This window comes from Schistocerca americana, chromosome 7, assembly GCF_021461395.2.
Source record: "Schistocerca americana isolate TAMUIC-IGC-003095 chromosome 7, iqSchAmer2.1, whole genome shotgun sequence".
Classification (NCBI taxonomy): Eukaryota; Metazoa; Arthropoda; class Insecta; order Orthoptera; family Acrididae; genus Schistocerca; species Schistocerca americana.
In genome coordinates this window covers 597,238,414-597,265,097 of record NC_060125.1, presented here as the reverse complement: position 1 = coordinate 597,265,097, position 26,684 = coordinate 597,238,414, and the positions used below count along the sequence as shown (strand labels likewise).

Sequence of the window (26,684 nt, the reverse complement as noted above, 5' to 3'; positions counted from 1 at the left end):
ATTTCAAAGAAACAGTCAATGTCGTTGCAAAAAGGTATACGTTCTTTCGTACAAAACATACGGCCGGTCAGACTAATAGGGAGTGGGTTGCAACATTGCAAGGCCTTACTCGGGATTGTGCTTTTGAGTGTGAATGTGGACTCCCTTATTCAGATAATGTGGACTCCCTTATTCAGATACTATGGTACGTGATGCAATAGCACAGATCGTTTCTGATGTTCGCATACGGGAACAGATTTTGAAACTAGTCAATCCCTCCCTTCAACAAGTGATAGACATATTGGATAGACAAGACATGCTTGACTTTGCTCAGGAATCATTTGCAACTTCGCCAGCCATGTGTAACATTAACCGGCCCGTCGGTCGCACTGCACGGAACGGTAAACTGCCCTCGCGCACGTCCGCGCAGCTACCGCCACGCTCTAAACCAGGTGTGCCGTGCCAGCATGCAAATGCAGTGAAATCATGCCCGCGGTGTGCTACTAGACATTTGCGTGAAAATTGCCCATCACGCCAAGCTATTTGCTTTTTCTGTAATAAGAAAGGACATGTTCAAAGTGTTTGCCAGAAAAAGCTCAGATCAGACAATCACAACCATTCCAGGCCCTTTGCTTCGCGCCGGAATCGAACCAAGAATACTCAGGCTCGTGAACCTTCGCCCATGGACATTCATGTAGTTAATTCCACATCGTCCAGTGCCACTTTCTCTAACAGTGACTGTGTTCGTCCCACACATACTGTGCGTCGACGTCGCCGGAAATCGCGTCAAGTCGCAAGTGCTTCTATACCAGTGTCAGTTCACATTGCACGAGACAGTCGCTCTTGTCGTCAGCAGGACAATAAACTTTTTGTAGATTTGGACATTCATGGCCACGTGATCACATTCCAGCTCGATACCGGAGCTGCTGTTTCATTGATCAATCACGACACGTACAAACAACTGGGCAAACCTCCGTTGCGTGCCGCAAATGTTAAGTTAAATAGTTATTCAGGTCAGAATATCCCGGTGTTAGGACAGTGCAGCCTTCTTGCAACATATAAGGGACAAACAAAACTTGTGTCATTTTACGTTCTTCGTTCTTCTTCTGCAGTGAACTTGTTTGGTTTAGATTTATTTCAATTGTTTAACTTGTCTATTGTGAATCAGATCCTATCAGTGAATCAGACTGTGCCTTCTGCCAGTGTTTCTCGGCTCTGTGAAGAATTTGCAGACATTTTTGCACCGGGCCTTGGTTGCGCTAAGAACTATGAAGCACATTTGGAACTGAAAGTAAACGCGCAACCGAAATTTTTCAGAGCACGCAATGTTCCCCACGCATTGCGTGATGAGGTCGCAAGAACATTAAACGATTTAGAATCACAAGGAGTAATTGAACGTGTGCAGGCTTCTCTCTGGGCCTCACCCTTAGTAATTTTGCCAAAACCTTCCGGAAAATGGAGACTTTGTGTGGACATCAAGGCAACAGTGAATCCACAACTAGTGATTGCAACTTTTCCCTTACCCCGCCGGAAGATCTTTTTGATAAACTGTGCCCGGGTAAATACTTTTCGAAGTTGGACCTAGCAGATGCGTACTTGCAAATCCCAGTGGACGCCGAATCCCAGCGCGTCTTCATGGTTAACACGCATCTTGGTTTGTACCGATTCAAAAGACTGCCATTCGGGTGTGCATCCACCCCTGCATTGTTTCAGCAATATTTACAAACTGTTTGTGCGTCGGTCCCTACTGCAGCGAACTATCTGGACGATATTGTGATCTCCAGAAAGACAGCAGATGAGCATTTAGCACATCTACGAACATTATTTCAGGTATTGCGACAAAATGGTCTTCGCTTGCGGAAGGACAAATGTGTGTTTTTTGCTCGTGACTTACCATATCTGGGACATGTAATCAATGCCCAAGGCATACATCCAAGTCCAGAGCACCTCCGTGCCATACAAGACTTGCCTTCGCCGCAGAATTTGAAGCAGCTACAGAGTGTGTTGGGAAAAATTAACTATTATCATGACTTTGTTCCCCATGCCTCTTCCATATCAGCTCCGCTTCATCACTTACGCCGTAAAGGTGTTCCGTTCGTCTGGACGACGAAATGCGAACGCGCCTTTCGCCAGTTGAAATCGGCGTTGCTTTCCAATACTTGCCTTATGCCATTCGATCCCCAGAAACCCCTTTTGTTGATGGTAGATGCATCGGATTTCGGGATCGGTGCTGTGCTTGCGCACAAAGATGGATCGCATGTTCGCCCTATTGCCTTTGCGTCAAAATTGCTCTTGTCTGCGCAAAGAAATTATTCACAGATGGAGAAAGAAGCTTTGGCTCTCGTGTTTGGTGTTACTAAGTTCCATGTTTTCTTGTATGGTCGTCACTTTACCATCATCACAGACCACAAACCTTTGCAATCGCTTTTGCATCCGAACAATCCTGTACCTCCGCGTACAGCACAGAAATTCATTCACTGGTCTATTTTCCTCTCACAGTACCGCTACGATATCTTGTATCGGTCCACTGCTAAGCACGGAAACGCCGATGCGTCGTCCCGTTTGCCTGTTGCTGAGGATAGAGCATTCGATTCTTCCGAACTTGCTTGCATGTTCATTGATTCGGAAACCGATGAAGTGGTCGAATCGTTTCCGATTGATTTTCGTCGTGTAGCTACAGCCACAGCTGCTGACCCGGTCCTTGCTACCGTTTTGCGTTTTGTTGCTACGCAATGGCCTTTGTCAAAGTCGCGGATCGAGGATCCGTTGGTTCGCCGATTTTTTGCTCACAAGGAGAGACTTTTTGTTCGACGTGGTGTTTTGTTGTTGCGTTCTGATAATGATCAGTCATGAGTCGTGGTCCCACGTTCGTTACAGTCCTCTGTTTTACAGCTTCTTCACCAAGGACATTGGGGTAAAGTGCGAACAAATCAACTTGCTCGTCAGCACTGTACTTGGTTCGGAATCAATGCTGCGATTACGAATATGTGCTCTTCTTGCATGGCGTGTGCCAAACAACAATCCGCACTGCCGCGGAAAGTCTTTGCATGGCCAAAAGCCACTTCCCCTTGGCAACGCTTGCACATCGATTTTGCTGGTCCATTCTGGAATGCTCGATGGTTGGTTCTCGTAGATGCATTCAGTAATTTTCCTTTTGTTGTCAGGATGTCTTCCACGACGTCAACTGCCACCATCCAAGCGTTGTCTGCTATCTTTTGCATTGAAGGTCTTCCACACACTATTGTTTCCGACAATGGCCCACAATTCATGTCCGCAGAATTTCAGTCATTCTGCCAGGCCAATGGTATTCAACATCTGACATCCGCGCCGTTTTCGCCTCAGTCAAACGGTGCCGCTGAACGATTGGTCCGGACTTTCAAGTCACAGATGTTGAAATTGAAAGAGTCGCATTCTCAGGAGGATGCGTTGTTGCTCTTTTTGTCCTCGTATTGCTCTCAGCCATGAGCTGGTCGCTCGCCGGCTGAGTTACTCCACAGTCGTCCTCATCGAACCTTGATGTCTTTGCTGCATCCGCCGCATCAGGTTCCTGTGCAGCGGCAGACTCCTGCTTTGCTCCAGGCGACGTTGAATTCTATCGCAACTAACGCGGTTCATGGCGTTGGCTCGCAGGGCGCATTCTTCGCTGCCTCGGCCGCGCAATGTATTTGGTTTTGGGGGCCTCTGGTGAGGTGCGTCGGCATCTCAATCAGCTGCGCCTCTGTCATCGCACGGGTTCTGCCGCTCCCCGTCTGCTTTCAGCGCCGGTGCTGTCCGGTCAGCGCCCTGGGGTCCCATCTACTGGCTCGCCTCATCCCCAGGTGTTACCGACGATGCCTTCCATTTTGCCCCATGCCGACGTGCCGCCGCCGCCGCCGCCGGTCCTCCAGCCGGCGCCGCCCGCAGTGGATGCTTCGCTGCAGCCGCCAAGCACCTCCCTGGGTCACACGCCGCCGATCGCTTCCCATGACCAGCTGTCCTCCACCATGGAACTCTTGCCCGCTCCGGACCACATGACGTCATCGCGCATCGGATACCCCGACGCAATGGAGGTCGACCCTTCGGCCCCTCCTGTCTCTTTACGGGCGCATACACCGCATGTTGACGTGCACCCTGGACTAGGTTTTCAGGCGTTTCCTAGATCCCCTCGGACCGAATGGCCGGGTGCGGGTGGCACAGCCTCGCCTGTTGTTAGGCTCCCCACCTCATCGCATATGGTCCTCCCCACGGCGGGCGGAAGCCTTATAACATGACCGTTCGCCGATTTGTGGGGGAGGAATGTGGTGTCACCGCCAGACACCACACTTGCTAGGTGGTAGCTTTAAACGGCCGCGGTCCATTAGTACATGTCGGACCCGCGTGTCGCCACTGTCAGGGATCGCAGACCGAGCGCCACCACAAGGCAGGTCTCGAGATACGAACTAGCACTCGCCCCAGTTGTATGGACGACTTTGCTAGCGACTACACGGACAAAGCATCGCTCATTAGCCGAGCAGATAGTTAGAATAGCCTTCAGCTAAGTCAATGGCTACGACCTAGCAAGGCGCCATAGCAATTGATAGTTATCGTATGAAATGTCTCATCAAGAACGCTGTATACAAATGATGGATTAAAGTTAAGTATTCCAGCAGCTACGTACTTTTCTTTATAGCATTCATTACCTATCCTGTTTCAGACCTCACGCAACCCTGTGTGAGCTTATAGCGTGCATATCGGTCTCCTCAAAATACACTGTGTCGGCACTTCTGTCGACACAACACATATACCACAAGGAAGAAAGATTAGATATATGTGCCAACATCCTCATGTATGAAAATGAAATTCTACAACAGACTAAGATGTTCTGTGGGACCATGTGAGTCAAAGCTGTTTGGCCATGGGATATAATTCACAGAATGCTGATGAAAATTAAAAATAAGAAAGAACGACCATTTGCAGCAGTACATACAGATAAATAACAAATAAAGCTCTTAAACTGTTGCAGTGATTTCTTGTACAGAATAAAAGAAGTTTGGAAGAATAAAAGGAATGTGCCATGAGAAAGCCTTTTAACTTTGATATGAAGATCTAGGATTTATGAATTTTTCAGTTCAGCAGAAAGCCTACTGGAAATGGAACTTGAGGAATTTTACACATCTTTCTTTAGAATATTTAGTTAAGTGTTATCTAAGTGCAAATATTTGTGTTATGTGTTCACTAGGTGAATGCTGCAGTTAAGCGCAGTCAATGAAGAGAAATGCAGGAGGGAAGTGCATGACCACAATCTACCCTCCCCTCTTTTACACCATCCAGAACACAGTTCATCTCTTAATATGGCTCTATTGCGCTTAGATGTGGTATGAACACTTAATATTTGTTCTTAACCACTTCATTTCATAGTAAACATTAATTTTATACCATCAAAACACTGTTTTTAATCATCTGTGCATTTTCCACCCCCTATAATGTGCAAACTATTAGTCTTAGGGAATTTAATGTAGTCTAGTTTTGTACTGGGATATATTATCACTAGAAGCAGCAGTTTTTTTGTTATTGAAGAAAACAGAGAAAAGGTGAACTTTAAACAGCCCCCAACACCAACACTCAGAGCTTTAGTATGTTGCTCATGATATTCCATCCCACCACTGTTCAAAAGTACATGATTTTTCCCCTAAGTTTCCTGTGCCAACTGATCTAGTTTCTTGCAGAATCGGTTCATGTTATGAACCACAAATCCTATAAGAAACACATGCGTATGGGTGACAGACTCAGAATTCTGAGACACTGGAGCCAAGACCTGCATGAAAATTGTAAACTGACTCCACAGATTACTGGGACTGCCTTTTTCAGGGCAAAGAATAATTATTCATGCATGCACACAGTTGCCCCAAAACAGAATTTCGTAGGAAGTGGTAGAATGGAAGTAAGTGAAGTACAGGAGTTTGCATTTCAATGTCAGAGATTATTCTTACAGTGAGGATAGTGACATTCGCTTTATGAACAAGATCCTAAATGTGATATGACCAAGAAATGTTTTCATATCTCTGCAGATCTAAGAGTTTAAAATTTAGTTGACCTGTGATAACAACAATTTGCTTTCACAAGAATCCTGTATCAGAAACTGTATGCACTGTGTTTTGTTATAGTTAAGTAACAGTCTGTATTTGTTAATGGTTGTAGCAAGTATTCCAGGAAATATCCATCCTTACAAATGAAATATATGTATTCTTGTTCTAACCCTGAACACAATAAAAGACATAGTTTACAAAACCAACTATTTATAAGTCACCATGACAGCATAAGTACAATGCAGTACAGAGAACATGCACAATAGTGCCAGATGGAGCTGGTACATTGCTATGTATGAAGCATTTGCCCATCAGGGGCCACTTGCTGGTATCTTGTGGGGATCCGGAGCAGCTGAACAGCACACCACTCAAATGAACGCATGCATTGACATATGCATTGGTAGTGGTTGTGCAGGTGTAATAATGTACTGTTTCTACATCTACATCTACATTTGTACTCTGCAAGCCACCCAACGGTGTGTGGAGGAGGGCACTTTACGTGCCACTGTTTTTTCTGTTCCAGTCGCGTATGGTTCGCAGGAAGAACGACTGTCTGAAAGCCTCTGTGTGCGCTTGAATCTCTCTAATTTTACATTCGTGATCTCCTCGGGAGGTATAAGTAGGGGGAAGCAATATATTCTATACCTCATCCAGAAACGCACCCTCTCGAAACCTGGCGAGCAAGCTACACCGCGATGCAGAGTGCCTCTCATGCAGAGTCTGCCACTTGAGTTTACTAAACATCTCCATAACGCTATCGCGGTTACCAAATAACCCTGTGACGAAACGTGCCACTCTTCTTTGGATCTTCTCTATCTCCTCCGTCAACCCGATCTGGTACGGATCCCACACTGATGAGCAATACTCAAGTATAGGTCGAACAAGTGTTTTGTAAGCCACCTCCTTTGTTGATGGACTACATTTTCTAAGGACTCTCACAATGAATCTCAACCTGGTACCTGCCTTACCAACAATTAATTTTATATGATCATTCCACTTCAAATCATTCGGCACGCATACTCCCAGATATTTTACAAAAGTAACTGCTACCAGTGTTTGTTCCACTATCATATAGTCATACAATAAAGTATCCTTCTTTCTATGTATTTGCAATACATTACATTTGCCTATGTTAAGGGTCAGTTGCCACCCCCTGCACCAAGTGCCTATCCGCTGCAGATCTTCCTGCATTTCGCTACAATTTTTTAATGCTGCAACTTCTCTGTATACTACAGCATCATCCGTGAAAAGCCGCATGGAACTTCCGACACTAGCTACTAGGTCATTTATATATATTGTGAAAAGCAGTGATCCCATAACACTCATCTGTGGCACGCCAGAGGTTACTTTAACGTCTGTAGATGTCTCTCCATTAATAACAACATGCTGTGTTCTGTTTGCTAAAAACTCTTCAATCCAGTCAGACAGCTGGTCTGATATTCCGTAGGCTCTTACTTTGTTAATCAGGCGACAGTGCGGAACTGTATTGAACGCCTTCCGCAAGTCAAGGAAAATAGCATCTACCTGGGAGCCTGTATCTAATATTTTCTTGGTCTCATGAACAAATAAAGCGAGTTGGGTCTCACATGATCGCTGCTTCCAGAATCCATGTTGACTCCTACATAGTAGATTCTGGGTTTCCAAAAACGACATGATACGCGACCAAAAAACATGTTCTAAAATTCTACAACAGATCGACGTCAGAGATATAGGACTATAGTTTTGCGCATCTGCTCGACGACCCTTCTTGAAGACTGGGACTACCTGTGCTCTTTTCTAATCATTTGGAACCTTCCGTTCCTCTAGAGACTTGCGGTACACGGCTGTTAGAAGGGGGGCAAGTTCTTTCGCGTACTCTGTGTAGAATCGAATCCCGTCAGGTCCAATGGACTTTCGTCTGTTGAGTGATTCCAGTTGCTTTTCTATTCCTTGGACACTTATTTCGATGTCAGCCATTTTTTCGTTTGTGCGAGGATTTAGAGAAGGAACTGCAGTGCAGTCTTCCTCTGTGAAACAGCTTAGGAAAAAGGTGTTTAGTATTTCAGCTTTACACGTGTCATCCTCTGTTTCAATGCCATCATCATCCCGGAGTGTCTGGATATGCTGTTTCGAGCCACTTACTGATTTAACGTAAGACCAGAACTTCCTAGGATTTTCTGTCAAGTCGGTACATAGAATTTTACTTTCGAATTCACTGAACGCTTCATGCATAGCCCTCCTTACGCTAACTTTGACATCGTTTAGCTTCTGTTTGTCTGAGAGGTTTTGGCTGCGTTTAAACTTAGAGTGAAGCTCTCTTTGCTTTCGCAATAGTTTCCTAACTTTGTTGTTGTACCATGGTGGGTTTTTCCCATCCATCACAGTTTTACTCGGCACTAGAACCGAAAATGAATATTCCCCCAGATCAGCCTTTACCGGTCATTTCATTTTTATGTGGATAATTTGTGTTAGTATTTTGTAACAATAACTTTTAGAACTGATTGATGAGTAATACCCACACCTATTCAGAACAGCCAGAATGGTTTTGTCACAGTTGTTTATCTTTAGAATACTAGTAATTGAAGGAGTCATCAGAGCAGCAGAAAGTGCTTATCCACAGCTTAGTAAAGACTAGTCTAACCACACTGTCCTCTCACTCCTACCCCATTGAAGTATACCAAATACATGTAATCTGGTAGTTCCATTAGTATAGTATCATTAGCAACCATTGTCCACTATATAACTTTTCTGTCTTACCTTACTTGGCTTTGAGCTTAACTAAATAAACAACATACAGTAACTCAAAATATGCTGTAGCAGGTTAGCACATCTTGCTCTTGACCCCTTCAATTCTGAGCAAATGTTTTACTCTACGTGCCTTGTATCAAGTGCATCTTTCAATTCTCTGTTAAATTCCCCTCACAATATTGCATTCCACATATTATCTTCATTCACTTCCTCATCCCTTTCCATAAAATTGTCTTCAAACTTGTCTCCTTTATGCATTCCTTCTGCATATGCCTTCTGCCTTTCAGTTTTTCCTTTTTTACTTAGTATTCACTTCCCATATAAGTCTTGTTATTCATAGAGTTGCTCCCCCTTTCTCCAAAGGGTCTTTTTTTCCTCCCATGTATGGCACATGCCTTTCCTCCATTCATATTTATTTCTATGGCTTTGCATTTCTCTTTTAGCAATTTTGGACTGCTATGTGCATTGAAAGACACATGCAAATAGAAGTAGTTCTGTTAATTCAACATTGCCATTTGCAGTCTATGGATTACCTGGGGATACATATCATAAACAAATCTTCAAAAAGTAAATACCTTTTGATATGTATGATACTAGACCCAGTGTTGAACCCTGTCTAGAACAGTTATGAGCACCTTCTCAAAGGGATCCTCCTCCCCTCCCCGAAAACCATCCCTTGCAGACATTTCAGGAATTCCTCACATCCAGTGTTGCCTCCCAGTCCTTCTTGAAGAACATCCCGAGAATCCCCAACATCACCCCAGCTGAATCCCGTATGTGGCAGAAGGACTGCGTCAACTCTCGGACACCTCAACCTACAAAGCTGTTACCCAGGATCCCATTCCCTCCATCCAGACTGAGCTGCAGAAAATCCTAAAAATCCAAGGTCCCTCACAAGGCCTCACGACAGCTTCCATAGACCTACTCACTCCACCTGAGCTACGTACCCCTACCTTCTACCTATTACCCAAAACCCACAAAGAGAACCATCCTGGCCAACCCATTGTGGCAGGCTTCAAAGCCCCAACATAACATAGCTCTGGTAGACCAACACCTCGAACCTATCACCCGCAGACTCCCATCGTATATCAAAGACACAAACCACTTCCTAGAATGCCTCAAATCCATTCCCACTCCCCATCCACCTGAAACCTTTCTTGTCACCATAGATGCTACATCCCTTTACACAAACATCCCACATACCCATGGTCTCTCTGCCCTTGAACACTACCTCTCCCAACACCCACCCGAAGATCTTCCAAAAACCTTGTTCCTTATCACACTTACCAACTTCATCCTCACCCATAATTACTTCACTTTTGAAGGCCAGACCTACAAACAAATCAGGGGAACGGCCATGGGAACCAGGATGGCTCCGTCCTATGCCAACCTCTTCATGGGCCGCATGGAAGAGGTTTTCCTGAAGACCCAACAGCTGCTTGGTGAAGAAACACTTCGTAATTTCCTCCATAATCTCAACTACTTTTTGAATCAGAATTTCACCTGGTCCTTCTCCAAAACCCAAGCCACCTTCCTGGATGTTGACCTTCATCTTGTTGAAGCCTACATCCACACCTCTGTCCACATCAAACCCACAAATAAACAACAATACCTTTACCTTGATAGCTGCCATCCATTCCACATCAAATGCTCCCTTCCGTACAGCCTAGGTATTCATGGCAAACTTCTCTGCTCCAGCGACGAATCCCTCAACAATTACACCAATAACCTGACCAGTGCTTCCCTCTCCCACAACTATCCTGAAGACCTTGTCCACAAACAGATCTCCCGAGCAATACATTCCTCCCCATCCCACAACAATGTTCCTACCCTCAGACCACACAGAAGCATCCCCCTTGTTACCAAGTGTTATCCTGGACTTGAATACATCAACAAATTACTCCGCCAGGGATATGACGTTCTCGAGTCAAGCCCTGAAATGAGATCATTCCTTGACAATATTCTCCCTAAACCACCCAGAGTTGCCTTTCGTCACCCCCCTAATCTCCGTAACATCCTTGTCAAACCATACAATATTCCCAGACCACCTTCTCTACCCAGTGGTTCCTACCCCTGTAACCGACCCTGGTGCAAAACCTGCCCCATGCATCCCCCCACAACCACCTACTCCAGTCCCGCTACTGGTAAAACATACACAATTCAAGGCAGGGCTACAAGTGAAACGACACATGTCATTTATCAGCTGACATGCCTGCACTGCACAGCCTTTTACATTGGTATGATGACAACTAAACTGGCTGAGCCCATGAATGGGCACAGACGAACTGTCCGCCTAGGAGATGTCCAATACCCAGTAGCAGAGCATGCCCTACAGCTTAATTCTAGGGACCTAGGAACTTGCTACACCGTACGTGCCATTTGGCTTCTCCCACCCAACACCAGTCCCTCAGAACTGCGGAGATGGGAACTTGCACACCAACACATCCTTTCATCCCACCATCCCCCTGGACTGAACCTACATTAACCAACCTCACTCCCATTTACTCTTCAGTCTTCTCCTCTTTCCCTTTCCTCCTTAGCCATTCACGCATCTTTTCATCCTACGCAGTTGTGTTTATCTTTATACTATATACCTCTTTACTTCTGTATGCATCCTCTTTGGTTTGAAGCTGGCACAGTACTTACAGTAGAATATCTTTGGCTTCCCTCTGACATCCATGCCTCCATCTTTGCTACCCTCCCTGTTTACCTTTCCCCTGTTGCTTCATAACCTGGGTTGTGAGTAACTGAATCCACTTTTCCTTCCTCCCCTTTTTTTCCCCTCTCTCCTCCCTGATGAAGGAACAAAGTTCCGAAAGCTATGATACATAAGTTTTCTGTTCTATTTTGTGTATCTATCGGCTGTACTGAGCTGAGGTAAGTAGTGGCCAGCCCCTCTATCTCTTTGTTAGTATTTGTTTCACATCTTTATATGAGATTTTCCAGTAATCATTTTGAAATTGAAGGTACATCAGCCAAATTATTCTCCAACAATGCTAGTCCTCGCAGCTCAAAAATAGAAAATGTTAATATGATACTAGCAAAGTGCAGGAGCATCCACGGAAGGGTCCCATAATTAGTATCAGTTATGAAAGGTAAAAATACCCAGAGGGTATTAGGAACAGAAAGCTGGTTGAAACCATAAGTAAATAGCAACGAAATCATAAACGCAGGCCAAAATACTTCTTGTAAGGGTACGTTAGATGCCAGTTTATTGCAGTAAAAAATGCAATAGTATCTAATTATCATGTATTCAAAATGTGATTTGTATCTCGATGAAGTTAAACAACAAAGGTGGGTAAATATAGTAATGTTGTAGTTGTGGTCTTCAGTCCTGAGACTGGTTTGATGCAGCTCTCCATGCTACTCTATCCTGTGCAAGCTTCTTCATCTCCCAGTACTTACTGCAACCTACATCCTTCTGAATCTGCTTAGTGTATTCATCTCTTGGTCTCCCTCTACGATTTTTACCCTCCACGGTGCCCTCCAATGCTAAATTTGTGATTCCTTGATGCCTCAAAACATTTCCTACCAACCGATCCCTTCTTCTAGTCAAGTTGTGCCACAAACTTCCCTTCTCCCCAATCCTATTCAATACCTCCTCATTAGTTACGTGATCTACCCACCTTATCTTCAGCATTCTTCTGTACCACCACATTTCGAAAGCTTCTATTCTCTTCTTGTCCAAACTAGTTATCGTCCATGTTTCACTTCCATACATGGCTACACTCCATACAAATACTTTCAGAAACGACTTCCTGACACTTAAATCTATACTTGATGTTAACAAATTTCTCTTCTTCAGAAACGCTTTCCTTGCCATTGCCAGTGTACATTTTATATCCTCTCTACTTCGACCATCATCAGTTATTTTACTCCCTAAATAGCAAAACTCCTTTACTACTTTAAGTGTCTCATTTCCTAATCTAATTCCCTCAGCATCACCTGATTTAATTTGACTACATTCCATTATCCTCGTTTTGCTTTTGTTGATGTTCATCTTATACCCTCCTTTCAAGACACTGTCCATTCTGTTCAACTGCTCTTCCAAGTCCTTTGCTGTCTCTGACAGAATTATAATGTCATCGGCGAACCTCAAACTTTTTACTTCTTCTCCATGAATTTTAATACCTACTCCGAATTTTCCTTTTGTTTCCTTTACTGCCTGCTCAATATACATATTGAATAGTATCGGGGAGAGGCTACAACCCTGTCTCACTCCTTTCCCAACCACTGCTTCCCTTTCATGCCCCTCGACTCTTATAACTGCCATCTGGTTTCTGTGCAAATTGTAAATAGCCTTTCTCTCCCTGTATTTTACCCCTGCCACCTTCAGAATTTGAAAGAGAGTATTCCAGTTAACATTGTCAAAAGCTTTCTCTATGTCTACAATTGCTAGAAACATAGGTTTGCCTTTCCTTAATCTTTCTTCTAAGATAAGCCGTAAGGTTAGTATTGCCTCACGTGTTCCAACATTTCTACGGAATCCAAACTGATCTTCCCCGAGGTCCGCTTCTATCAGTTGTTCAATTCGTCTGTAAAGAATTCGCGTTAGTATTTTGCAGCTGTGACGTATTAAACTGATAGTTCAGTAATTTTCACATCTATCAGCACCTGCTTTCTTTAGGATTGGAATTATTATATTCTTCTTGAAGTCTGAGGGTATTTCGCCTGTCTCATACATCTTGCTCACCAGATGGTAGAGTTTTGTCAGGACTGGCTCTCCCAAGGCCATCAGTAGTTCTAATGGAATGTTGTCTACTCCCGGGGCCTTGTTTCGACTTAGGTCTTTCAGTGCTCTGTCAAACTCTTCACGCAGAATCATATCTCCCATTTCATCTTCATCTAAATCCTCTTCCATTTCCATAATATTGTCCTCAAGTACATCGCCCTTGTATAGTCCCTCTATATACTCCTTCCACCTTTCTGCTTTCCCTTCTTTGCTTAGAACTGGGTTTCCATCTGAGCCCTTGATATTCATACAAGAGGTTCTCTTCTCTCCAAACGTCTCTTTAATTTTCCTGTAGGCAGTATCTATCTTACCCCTAGTGAGACAAGCCTCTACATCCTTACATTTGTCCTCTAGCCATCCCTGCTTAGCCATTTTGCACTTCCTGTCGATCTCATTTTTGAGATGTTTGTATTCCTTTTTGCCTGCTTCATTTACTACATTTTTATATTTTCTCCTTTCATCAATTAAATTCAATATTTCTTCTGTTACCCAAGGATTTCTATTAGCCCTCGTCTTTTTACCTACTTGATCGTCTGATGCCTTCACTACTTCATCCCTCAGAGCTACCCGTTCTTCTTCTACTGTATTTCTTTCCCCCATTCCCGTCAATTGTTCCCTTATGCTCTCCCTGAAACTCTCTACAACCTCTGGTTCTTTCAGTTTATCCAGGTCCCATCTCCTTAAATTCCCACCTTTTTGCAGTTTCTTCAGTTTCAATCTGCAGTTCATAACCAATAGATTGTGGTCAGAATCCACATCTGCCCCTGGAAATGCCTTAGAATTTAAAACCTGGTTCCTAAATCTCTGTCTTACCATTATATAATCTATCTGATACCTTTTAGTATCTCCAGGATTCTTCCAGGTATACAACCTTCTTTTATGATTCTTGAACCAAGTGTTAGCTATGATTAACTTATGCTCTGTGCAAAATTCTACAAGGCGGCTTCCTCTTTCATTTCTTCCCCCCAGTCCATATTCACCTACTATGTTTCCTTCTCTCCCTTTTCCTACTGACGAATTCCAGTCACCCATGACTATTAAATTTTCTTCACCCTTCACTACCTGAATAATTTCTTTTATCTCGTCATACATTTCATCTATTTCTTCATCATCTGCAGAGCTAGTTGGCATATAAACTTGTACTACTGTAGTAGGCATGGGCTTTGTGTCTATCTTGGCCACAATAATGCGTTCACTATGCTGTTTGTGGTAGCTAACGCGCACTCCTATTTTTTTATTCATTATTAAATCTACTCCTGCATTACCCCTATTTGATTTTGTATTTATAACCCTGTAATCACCTGACCAAAAGTCTTGTTCCTCCTGCCACCGAACTTCACTAATTCCCACTATATCTAACTTTAACCTGTCCATTTCCCTTTTTAAATTTTCTAACCTACCTGCCCGATTAAAGGATCTGACATTCCATGCTCCGATCTGTAGAACGCCAGTTTTCTTTCTCCTATAGTAATTGGAAGCTTTTATAGACTGTCTTTGTCAAAACCTGTAGTGGCAGAGCACTTCAGAGAGAACTTGCAGAATTTTGTGAATGAGTTTCCTGACCATGCTATTATGATAGGGGTGACTTCAACTTGCCAGGTATAGGAGAGTCATGCGATCAGAACTGGTACCAGAGACAGTGATTCAAGTGACATTGTTCTCAACATATTATCTGAAAATTACTTACAGCAGATAGAAGATCAACTGGTGAAGGTAACTTCTTAGGTCTCCTAGCAACAAAGAGACATGAACTTCAGGTTGCCTTCCATTCTGAAAGTGGGTGCACTCAGCGACTGTTATGTGGCTTATAAATTATAGAGTGTAGCAATCAATCATCCTTTTTTAGATTTTATTACACAAATCCAGATTTTGGCAAGTGGCTAGCCAATCTCAATGCACTATTTTCTATTCTCGCTGCATGTAAGTCCCTGTTGCTCCCTCAATTCAAAGAAATGTGACTGGTGCCCAAACAACAGGGACTTACATGAAACTTTGTGGCAGATTAAAACTGTGTGCCGGACCAAGACTCGAACTCGGGACCTTTGCCTTTCGTGGGCTAGTGCTCTACCAACTGAGCTACCCAAGTATGACTCACGCCCCATCCTCACAGCTTTAGTTCTGCCAGTACCTCATCTCCTACCTTCCAAACTTTACAGAAGCTCTCCTGTAGCCCTGCAGAACTAGCACTCCTGAAAGAATCTGCCAGGAAGTTTCATTTCAGCACACACTCTGCTGTGCAGAGTGAAAATCTCATTCTGGAAACATCCCCCAGGCTGTGGCTAAGCCATGTCTCTGCAATATCCTTTCTTTCAGGAGTGCTATTTCTGCAGGTTTGCAGGAGAGCTTCTGTAAAGTTTGGAAGGTAGGAGATGAGGTACTGGCAGAAGTAAAGCTGTGAGGAGAGGTCGTGAACTGTGCTTCGGTAGCTCAGTTGGTAGAGCACTTGCCCACGAAAGGCAAAGGTCCCGAGTTTGAGCCTCGGTCCAGCACACATTTTTAATCTTCCAGGACATTTCATTTTAGTGCACACGCTGCTGCAGAGTGAAAATCTCATTCCAGGGACTTACAAGCATCGAGAATAGAAAATAGTGCATTGAGAATGGCTAGCCACTAGCCAAAATCTGGATTTGCGTAATAAAATCTAAAAAAAGATGACAGATTGCTGCACTCTATAATTTATAAGACCTGAACTTTTTGAATCATTTAATGTCAAGGATGGTATCAGTGATTATAAGCCTGCAGTAGCATATTTGACTACAGGTATTACGAGGAATGTTAAGAAAGGAAGGACAACAATTTTGCTTAACAAGAATGATAGAATACAAATTGCTGAGAATCTGAGTAGTCAGCATCAAATATTGATTTCTGAGGGTGAAGATGTGTACCAAAAATGAAAAAAATTGTGAAGCATCATTCAGTATGCCTGTTCTGAGCAAGGTCTTAAGAAATTGAGAGCCCTAGCATTGTTTAACAGCTGTGTTAGAAAACTGCTATATAAACAAAGAGAGCATCACAGATTCAAAAGAAGTCAAAACCTAGCTGACAAACAAACACTGAATGAGGAAAAAATATGTCTAAGGAGAGCAATCTTCAGTGATTCTGAAAGAAAAGTTTTGCTGAGCAACCTGTCTAAAAACCCTAAGAGATTTTGAGCCTGTGTAAAAATCAGTAAGTGGATCAAAATGAAGTATTCAATCATTCAGTGACCATACTGGCAACAAAACGGAAGATGACAGAGAGAAGGCTGAATATTGCATTTGGTCTTTTGAAATTGTTTCACCACAGAAGATAGATCATAATGTGGTCCCTTCTTACAATCATCATACAAACTTTGAAATGGCAGATATCAAGATAGGTAACTGTAGGTAACTGTGCACAAGCAACTACAATCACTTAGTAGTGGAAAGGCAACAGGAGCAGATGAGATACATGTAAGATTTTACAGAGATTATGCCAAAGAACTAACTCCCCTTCTAGCAGAAATTTTTTGTAGGTCACTAGAGCAACCAAGGGTACAATATTCAAAATGTGAAGCCTCCCAAAGATATCAGCTAAATAGGGCAACCTTGATAACCACTGATCATCAGCGAAAAAATTCTTCATATCCTGAGCCAGTGATTCTTGATGTATTATGCAGTGTGTGTCAGATGCAACTTTCTTCATCTTTGCTGTCTGCCCTGTTAAGTGAATATGTTGGCTTGTCTCAATTTGTACAAACACCAACACATTTTTTCCAAGGAGTACACACAGTTAACAAATAAAGGTCAATCATACTGAAAATGTTTTCTGCAGTAGTGTTTGACTCAAGCATTTTGCCTTGTATCTTCATCCTAATCAAAACTTATAAAACCGAGTAACTGTGCTATATTCATGACATCTGTACTTTCGTCTAATTGAAGAGCAAAATAAGTGTACTCTTGTGGTTGTAATGTTTCTTAAGTTTGGAAAACATGTCTTCATTTTTCCTTTTGACTGCATTGTTGGATAACAGAACTTTTTGTATTTCTTTGGCTACTCCTTTATGCTGGGTAAACAGATAACCCTGGTTTATTACATGTCCCAGTATTCCATTGGTGCCATCCTGTCCCATCAGAACTTGGATGGCACGAAACAGCCCTTTGTTTATGCATCAGCTTTCCACTGTGCAGCATGGATATTGACACATGGAAAAGGAGCATTTAGCTATTATTTTTGGAGTTAAAAATATGGTTCGCACATTGTTGGTTATTTTTGCTCTTGAGGGACCCCCAGGACACTGGCATTTGACAACAGTTGGCAGTTTGTGTCATGGGATTTTGAAGACTTTTGCATTTGCAATGGTATACAGCATCTGACTACCGCTTTGTTTCACCTGCCTTTTAACTGAAAGTTGGAGTGTTTTGTGCATACATATAAGACCCAAATGAAGAAGTCTGTGTTTGTCATTTCCTGTCATGGTGGCAGAGGAGGCTGCCAGTTGTTGTGGTGAGTATCCGTGCCGACTATGTGATTAAGCGGTATTGTCACCCTGTGCAGATCCTAGAGATCCAGTTACAGTTTTATGACCACTACTTGTCCAAACAATCTCACATGCAGCTTCAATTTCTTTCTCAGTCGATTTGTCTACTGTGGCAAATATACCACCTGCATTGCCTAGCCTGTTGTTTTGATATACACTTCAATTTTCCCCAAAAGTCTCAGTGATATCAATTTCAGGTTTCAACCAGCTTTGTTCCTAGTATTTTGTGAGCTTCACAGTTTTCAGCATCCATTCAAAGTCTGGAACTTTGTTGCGAATATTTTGGCAGTAATTACAAGGATTTTAATGCTCTCACCTGTGGCAGGCATTTTTTTGGATCTAGAACTGATATTTCTGGATCTCCTACAGCTGTTGTTACCTGGACTGGATGGGGAGTCACCTAATCTAAAACACCTTTCTGTACACCCCACACACAGTCAGCTACCTAGGTAGCAATCTGTGACATGTAGTGCACATCTTACCCCTTCAGGGGGACCCTACAGTTCTCAACTCTATGGTGCAAGTTTAGGAAGTCGCAACCTAGGTTATTATAGAATGTTTGAAGGTTCTGGTTCAATCCTATTAGTTGACACAGAACCATGGGTCACTGTCAGTTCTGGGAACAATGCTGCAAATTATGAGCTTCATAGACACATCATGTCTTCTCAATCTTCTCTGCAAGTTGCTGGAATGATCCAGGTATGACCTTATAACCCAGGTGACAGACATGATTTGCTCCAATATGCACTACAGTCTGTAGTTGGTTACACATTGTTCCCCCCAGTGGTGGTCAGATAGCTTCTTCAACATGTTGGATGAAGCCCCAAGTATAAACACTGAATGTACCTAATGTTCCTTCATGTCCCTTGCTGTGACTTCCCTAAGGGTACCATTATTCATCATATGTTTGAACAGCTGACAATTAATAGACTCCTCATTTGCCTCCTCATGACACTGGGCAAAGCAGATTTACCAAACGGTGAAGTGAGATCCAATGGCTCACTTTTAGTTTCAGTGGAAGACATCACCTTGAACCTGTTGGTTAGAGGGATGCTCTGTGAGCAACATACAAGAAGGCATCAACATGTCTTCATGCCCTACAGGAATATGAAAATTTCTTCTCTTTAGACCTGTGAAATGTACAAATGCTTATACTTCCAGCCATACCCTGTCTCCTCTTCTGTCTTATCAAAGTACACTGTAACTCATATCCCTCCTCAATCTTAATGCTCTTGTCTTAACAACATAACAAAACACTCATTCCTTTCAGAGCAAATTCATTTCTATCCCACTCTCACCACTCAGTTGGTTTTGTGAAGTTCTTTTTGGTAGCCAGAACCTGACTTTGGAATGACCCTCCTACCTCATTATGTCAGAGAACAGGCTGAAAGACAGTTAATGGCATACCTACTGAAGCAAGTATAATGTATGCCTTTACTTCCTGTACATACTCATTACCCTATTACAGTCTTCTTTCTAACCAGATCTTCCTCATGTCCCTATGCTCTTAGCTGTTGCAGTCTACGTAAATTTCCCTCTTCAGAACTTGCTGTGTCAGGAAGTATCATCTTATTCCATGTATAAATAAGTTTGCAGCTGCCACTATCATTATTATTATTATTATTATTATTATTATTATTATTATTATTATTAATATTGTTATCAGTGGCAGTAGCAGAAATAGAAGTACTGCTAGTATTAACTGTATTAGTTCTAGTCAGTATTATTTAATCACATTAATTCTAGATGCATTCACGTCATATATAATTCTGTAAATACAATTCTATTACTGTTTGTCATATTAAAGTTGTTGTTATTTCTTAGTTAACAATGATGTAAATAAATATTGCAAGTGTGAAATCCTGATCTTATTTAAGAGAGGGGCTGAAGATCCTAATGCAATCGGGTTAAACAAAAAAATAAATAAATAAACAACAGCCTGGCTTATGATTTCACTTTGCTATATTTTCATTTCCTTCCTTTCATTTACTCACAGGAAATTCTTTTTGCTACCTAAATAATAAACTGGGATTGATAAATATTTTCATTCACTTTTCTATTAGTGCAAAATATTTTCCACATAATGCAGTTAACTCCAGTGACATTTTAAGAGAAGTTTCCTTTTGCAGACTTCCTCTATTTAATAGATAATTCTATATTTAGAAACTTGTAGCAAACTTAGTGTAAACGAATAATGTACTTGTTGTTGTTGTTGTTGTGGTCTTAAGTCCAGAGACTGGTATGATGCAGCCCTCCATGCTACTCTATCCTGTGCAAGGTTCTTCATCTCCCAGTACCTACTGCAACCTACATCCTTCTGAATCTGTTTAGTGTATTCATCTCTTGGTCTCCCTCTACGATTTTTACCCAACATGCTGTCCTCCAATACTAAATTGGTGACCCCTTCATGCCTCAGAACATGTCCTACCAACCGATCCCTTCTTCTAGTCAAGTTGTGCCACAAACTTCTCTTCTCCCCAATCCTATTCAGTAGCTCCTCATTAGTTGTATGATCTACCCATCTAATCTTCAGCCTTCTTCTGTAACACCACATTTCAAAAGCTTCTATTCTCTTCTTGTCCAAACTAGTTATTGTCAATGTTTCACTTCCATACATGGCTACACTCCATACAAATACTTTCAGAAACGACTTCCTGACATTTAAATCTATACTCGATATTAACAAATTTCTCTTCTTCAGAAATGCTTTCCTTGCCATTGCCAGTCTACATTTTATATTCTCTCTACTTCGACCATCATCAGTTATTTTGCTCCCCAAATAGCAAAACTCCTTTACTACTTTAAGTGTCTCATTTCCTAATCTAATTCCCTCAGCATCACCCGACTTAATTTGACTACATTCCATTATCCTCATTTTGCTTTTGTTGATGTTCATCTTATATCCTCCTTTCAAGATACTGTCCATTCCGTTCAACTGCTCTTCCAGGTCCTTTGCTGTCTCTGACAGAATTACAATGTCATCGGCGAACCTCAAAGTTTTTATTTCTTCTCCATGGATTTTAATACCTACTCCGAACTTTTCTTTTGTTTCCTTCACTGCTTGCTCAATGTACAGATTGGATAACATCGGGGAGAGGCTACACCCTGTCTCACTCCCTTCCCAACCACGGCTTCCCTTTCATGTCCCTCGACTCTTATAAATGCCATCTAGTTTCTGTACAAATTGTGAATAGCCCTTCGCTCCCTGTATTTTATCCCTGCCACCTTCAGAATTTGAAAGAGAGTATTCCAGTCAACATTGTGAAAAGCTTTCTCTAAGTCTACAAATGCTAGAAACGTAGGTTTGCCTTTCGTTAATCTAGCTTCTAAGATACGTCGTAGGGTCAGTATTGCCTCACGTGTTCCAATATTTCTATGGAATCCAAACTGATCTTCCCTGAGGTCGGCCATCAGTAGTTCTAATGGAATGTTGTCTACTCCCGGAGCCTTGTTTCGACTCAGGTCTTTCAGTGCTCTGTCAAACTCTTCACGCAGTATCATATCTCCCATTTCATCTTCATCTTCATCCTCTTCTATTTCCATAATATTGTCCTCAAGTACATCGCCCTTGTATAGACCCTCTATATACTCCTTCCACCTTTCTGCTTTCCCTTCTTTGCTTAGAACTGGGTTTCCATCTGAGCTCTTGATATTCATACAAGTTGTTCTCTTTTCTCCAAAGGTCTCTTTAATTTTCCTGTAAGCAGTATCTATATTACCCCTAGTGATATAAGCCTCACATCCTTACATTTGTCCTCTAGCCATCCCTGCTTAGCCATTTTGCACTTCCTGTCAATCTCATTTTTGAGACGTTTATATTCCTTTTTGCTTACTTCATTTACTGCATTTTTATATTTTCTCCTTTCATCAATTAAATTCAATATTTCCTCTGTTACCCAAGGATTTCTACTAACCTTCATCTTTTTACCTACTTGATACTCTGCTGCCGTCACTACTTCATCCCCCAGAGCTACCCATTCTTCTTCTACTGTATTTCTTTCCCCCATTCCTGTCAATTGTTCCCTTATGCTCTCCCTCAGACTCTGTACAATCTCTGGTTCTTTCAGTTTATCCAGGTCCCATCTCCTTAAATTCCCACCTTTTTGCAGTTTCTTCAGTTTTAATCTACAGTTCATAACCAATAGATTGTGGTCAGAGTCCACATCTGCCCCTGGAAATGTCTTACAATTTAAAACCTGGTTCCTAAATCTCTGTCTTACCATTATATAATCTATCTGAAAGCTGTCAGTATCTCCAGGGTTCTTCCATGTATACAATCTTCTTTTATGATTTTTGAACCAAGTGTTAGCTATGATTTTGTGCTCTGTGCAAAATTCTACCAGGTGGCTTCCTCTTTCATTTCTTAACCCCAATCCATATTCACCTACTACATTTCCTTCTCTTCCTTTTCCTACTACCGAATTCCAGTCACCCATGACTATTAAATTTCCTTCTCCCTTCACTATCTGAATAATTTCTTTTATTTCATCATATGTTTCTTCAATTTCTTCATCATCTGCAGAGCTAGTTGGCATATAAACTTGTACTACTGTAGTAGGCGTGGGCTTCGTGCCTATCTTGGCCACAATAATGCGTTCACTATGCTGTTTGTAGTAGCTTACCCGCACTTGTAGCAATGTTAAACTTAAGGGTTTTTCATTGTTTCATATTTATTTACAAATGCTAGCCACATTTAAAAACAGTGTTTAATAATGAGCTATGCAGAATGTAACTAGCTAAATGGTACAGCCACTAGGCAGGAGCAACATCTACTTGTGAAGAAGCATGATTTCTGAATTGTGTTGCAAGAAAAATGTGCACTGAAAACACATACCTGCAACATACACAAGCACAAAGCATTCTAAGAGAGTTGGAGGATTGCCTCGTTGTTTCAGTAGCTGCTCCTCCAGTTCTCTTCTCATGCTTTCTGTTCCAAATAACTGTATAACTTGCACCTCCGCTCTCTGGGACACCAGAATAAGGATCACTGCAATAACATAAGAGATGATATTTCTTTGTTGTGTGAGGACCAAATAAGTTGTTAAGAAATGTAGGTCATACAAATTAAGTTTTGGCTATGAGCTGATATGAGGAGATTACTATTTTCCATGTTACTAAATAAAGGGCTTTGAATGAACTCTTGGGTTGGTTCCTGTTACACTCTAGTGAATGTGCCTTTGTATTATACAAACAATAAAACATCTGCAGACTGTTATAGAAATTAAGTTTCTTAATACTGTATCATTACGTTTGACAATTTAATATGATCTGTGAAGAGTGTTTGTTACATTCTGATTTCGTCATAATAATTACCACATCTGAGACAAAAACATGTAACACACTACAAAAATGTTGTTGTCAAAATCATGTTTAAGATAATATACAAAAGAACAAAAAAGCCACAATTTTGAATTTCAGGGTATCTGATAATAAATTACAAATTTTTGCGTGTAGTTAAATGACCCATTATATTCTTACTTACACAGAAAGAACAGATAAGCTGAGGCATGTATTAAAAATTTCATGAAGGGCTTCCTCATCAGCTTCCCAGTGTTTGTGTTGGGTGCAAACATGTAGAGCATGCAGTAGAAAGGAAAGAGTAGAGCCACGCTGGTGATCTGGAGCAGCTTTTGCATGATGGATTTCCGTCGAAATCCTGGGACACCTTCATACCAGATGGCTGCCAATAATTGCTGTATGTTGGGGTGTGCCACAAACTGTGTAAGACGAAAAAGAAATTTAATTAAAGAGTTCAAACAGTGCCCATTATTGTTTTGGAATAAGTAAAAAAATAAACATAAAATTATACATATCAAAGATGTAGATCCTCCAGATGAAAAAAAAAAAAAAAAAAAAAAAAAAAAAAAAAAAAAAAAAAAAAAAAAAAAAAAATTAACAAATGGCTCAGTAGAAACTTGCGTGAGACTAAACAGATTAAGGCTTTTCCATAAACAGATGATGCAGCAGTAAGAATACATTAGCATTAAAAATTACTTAACATAGAAGAGAATTGTGAATTGTATTTTATTCATCTCATGATGTACATTTGCACTCCGTTTGGCTTGTGTACAGGAGACATGTCAAAAATTTGTAAAACAGTTACAATGATTTTTACAGTAATTAATAAGAGCACTATAATAAATAATAACACTAAAAGGATATTTCTGGGAATGTGTAACACATTGTATCCAGCTCAAATTTCCAGTTTGTTCTGCATGAATTCATCCACTGAGTAATAACACTTCAGTGTCAGTACCTCATATAGCTTGCTTTTAAGTGAGCCTAAATTCATCTGCATCAACTTGTTCCCTTTTAATTTATTACAAATTTTCGTTCCCATGTATTGAGGTCCCTGGGCATACAGTCTGAGTCGGTTGGTTCGGAGCATAAAATTTTCTTTGTTTCTAGTATCATGTGAATGGACAAAATGGTTTCCCTCAAATAATTCATGTCTGGTGTACAAAAATATAATAATCTCATAATGTATAAGGAAGGTAGAGTTAATATTTTAAGTTTTCTAAATAATGGTTGACATGGTTCTTTGTGATTTGCACTGCACATATTTCGTATGATTTCTCCAAAATTCACCACTAAAGAAAGATCCAGATGGGAAACAAACAAGGAAAGATCTTTATCAGTCCTAAAACAATATGGCAGCAAGATGTGTAATGAAAATACTCAGTTACTGAGAAGATATTCCATAAAACACCCAATTGGAAATTAGACAGGGTACTGTAACATTACTCATGATTATTGATAAAGCAGTGTTGAAAACTGTGTATCATTGGATTTGTGGAATGCAATATTGTATATATGTAGGAGATAAAGCTGTACTAGCAAAATGAAATGAATGGCAAGATACAAGATGCAGACTTAGTTCACGGGATTTAAAGATCTGACAGCTTTGTGTTGAACAGTTCTTTGGATAATAATACATAATAGTGTATCAGGAAACACACAGCTAATAACACTAATAGTGTACAGGCCACTAGTGGGAACCTACAGTTCATAATTTCTAGTTTTCTCTTGACATAGTTTCCAAGAATGGTTCAAGAACACATTGCAGTAATTGTTTACACTTTTGCTATGGATCTAACTATCTTTGATGATTTTGATGAAAAATTAGTTAAAAATGCTTTAGCCTAACAGTGACAGTCAAGTTTTAATAATAAAGCTTGTTGATCTATGAAGCATAATAAAAGAAGGGTACTATAATGTCAGAATCATAAGTAAAGGAATCATTCAGAATGTACTGAGAAGATCTGTTTGAAGGCAATGGAAGATACGTATAAACAGAGATTGTATGTGAGAAATTTATACATGGCTACTATAAATGATTCAGTCATTTTCAAAGCTTTTAATTTGCCAAAGTATTACTTGTATGAGTATAATGGATGGATGAATGGAACTGTAAACTAAAATTTATATTTTGCTCACCAATTGGTGTTAAAAGTCCAGTGTCTTGAAAGAATGTCAACAAAGCAAGAAAAAATTTTTGTGTTTTGGAATATGGGAGATGTTCATCTGTTATAGCAATGGAATGTGCACTCTGGAGGAGTTATGGAAAAGAGCAGCCATGTAAACAGAGCATTGTTCATTGGTATCAACAATTTAGGGATACTGGTTATCTCTGTATACAGGAAAGTACAAAGTATCCCAGATGTGATCATGGAGAGGGTGAGGGAAAGTTTTGTATGTATTCCAAAAAATCAGTGGTCTACACAAGCCACTCAGTTGGAATACTACAGCAAACTGTGTGGAAGATTTTGCGAAAGTAATTGCATTTCAAATATACTGTCTGCAGCTCATGCAACTATTAAAACGAGAATTATGAGAGGCAACTTCAGTTTTGCATCACAATGGGGGAGAACTTGAGGATGAACGTTTTGACTACAAGCTGATATTCAGCGATGACGCAACCTTCCATTTATCTGGAAAGGTTAATTGCCACAATGCGAGAGTGTGGGGCACAGATAACCATTATGAAACTGTGAGGCATAATCAAGATTCACCAAAGAGTAATGTTTTCTGTGCAATGTCACATATGAATTTGTATGGACAATTTTTTTCCTGTGAGAAGTCTGTGACAATTACCTCTTACCTTGATGTTTTGCAGTTATGGTTGTTTCCGCAACTGATTGTAGATTCTGAGAACTTCATTTTCCATCAAGACAGATCACTTCCTCCCCACCTCCGTAGCGCAATGGTAACGGTACTGCCTACCACACAATGGGGCCCAGGTTCGATTCCCGGCAGGGGACTGGGTGTTGTGTGTCCTTCATCATCATTTTCATCATCATTGACACCCAAGTCGCCGACGTGACATCAACTAAAAAGACTTGAAATATGGCGGCCGAGCCCCAAAGGGAATATCCCGGACAATAAATGCCATATAATCATTTCATTTTTTTTTTTACCGCCTCATTTGAATGTCAGTGTCTGTAGTTAACTAAACAGTGAACTTCTGCATCCCTGGATTGGGGGTAGTGGTGAAGATGATGTGGCACTGTTCCCTTGGCCTGCCAGGTCACTTGACGTAAAAAAACTTGTCACTTTTTTCCTATGGGGATACATTAAGGACTGTGTTTATGTACCTCCACTGCTAAAAACACTGGAACAGCTCAGAGAGGACATTAGTGCTACAGTGAAGATAACCCTTTGGCAAATATAGAGCTCTGGAAACAAATGGATCTTTTGTAGAGCC

At 41.2% G+C, this 26,684-nt stretch overlaps 1 protein-coding gene across 1 annotated transcript in view; it reads right to left on the bottom strand.

Moving 5' to 3' along the window:
* Positions 1-26,684, bottom strand: part of LOC124622053 (transient-receptor-potential-like protein) — a 225,935-nt gene that overhangs the window by 115,843 nt on the left and 83,408 nt on the right. Inside the window, exons 8-9 of the mRNA XM_047147617.1 lie at positions 23,463-23,697; positions 22,815-22,967 (exon numbers count right to left, since the gene is read on the bottom strand). Of these exons, the coding sequence (XP_047003573.1) occupies positions 22,815-22,967; positions 23,463-23,697 (388 nt within the window). The remainder of the gene's footprint in view (positions 1-22,814; positions 22,968-23,462; positions 23,698-26,684) is intronic.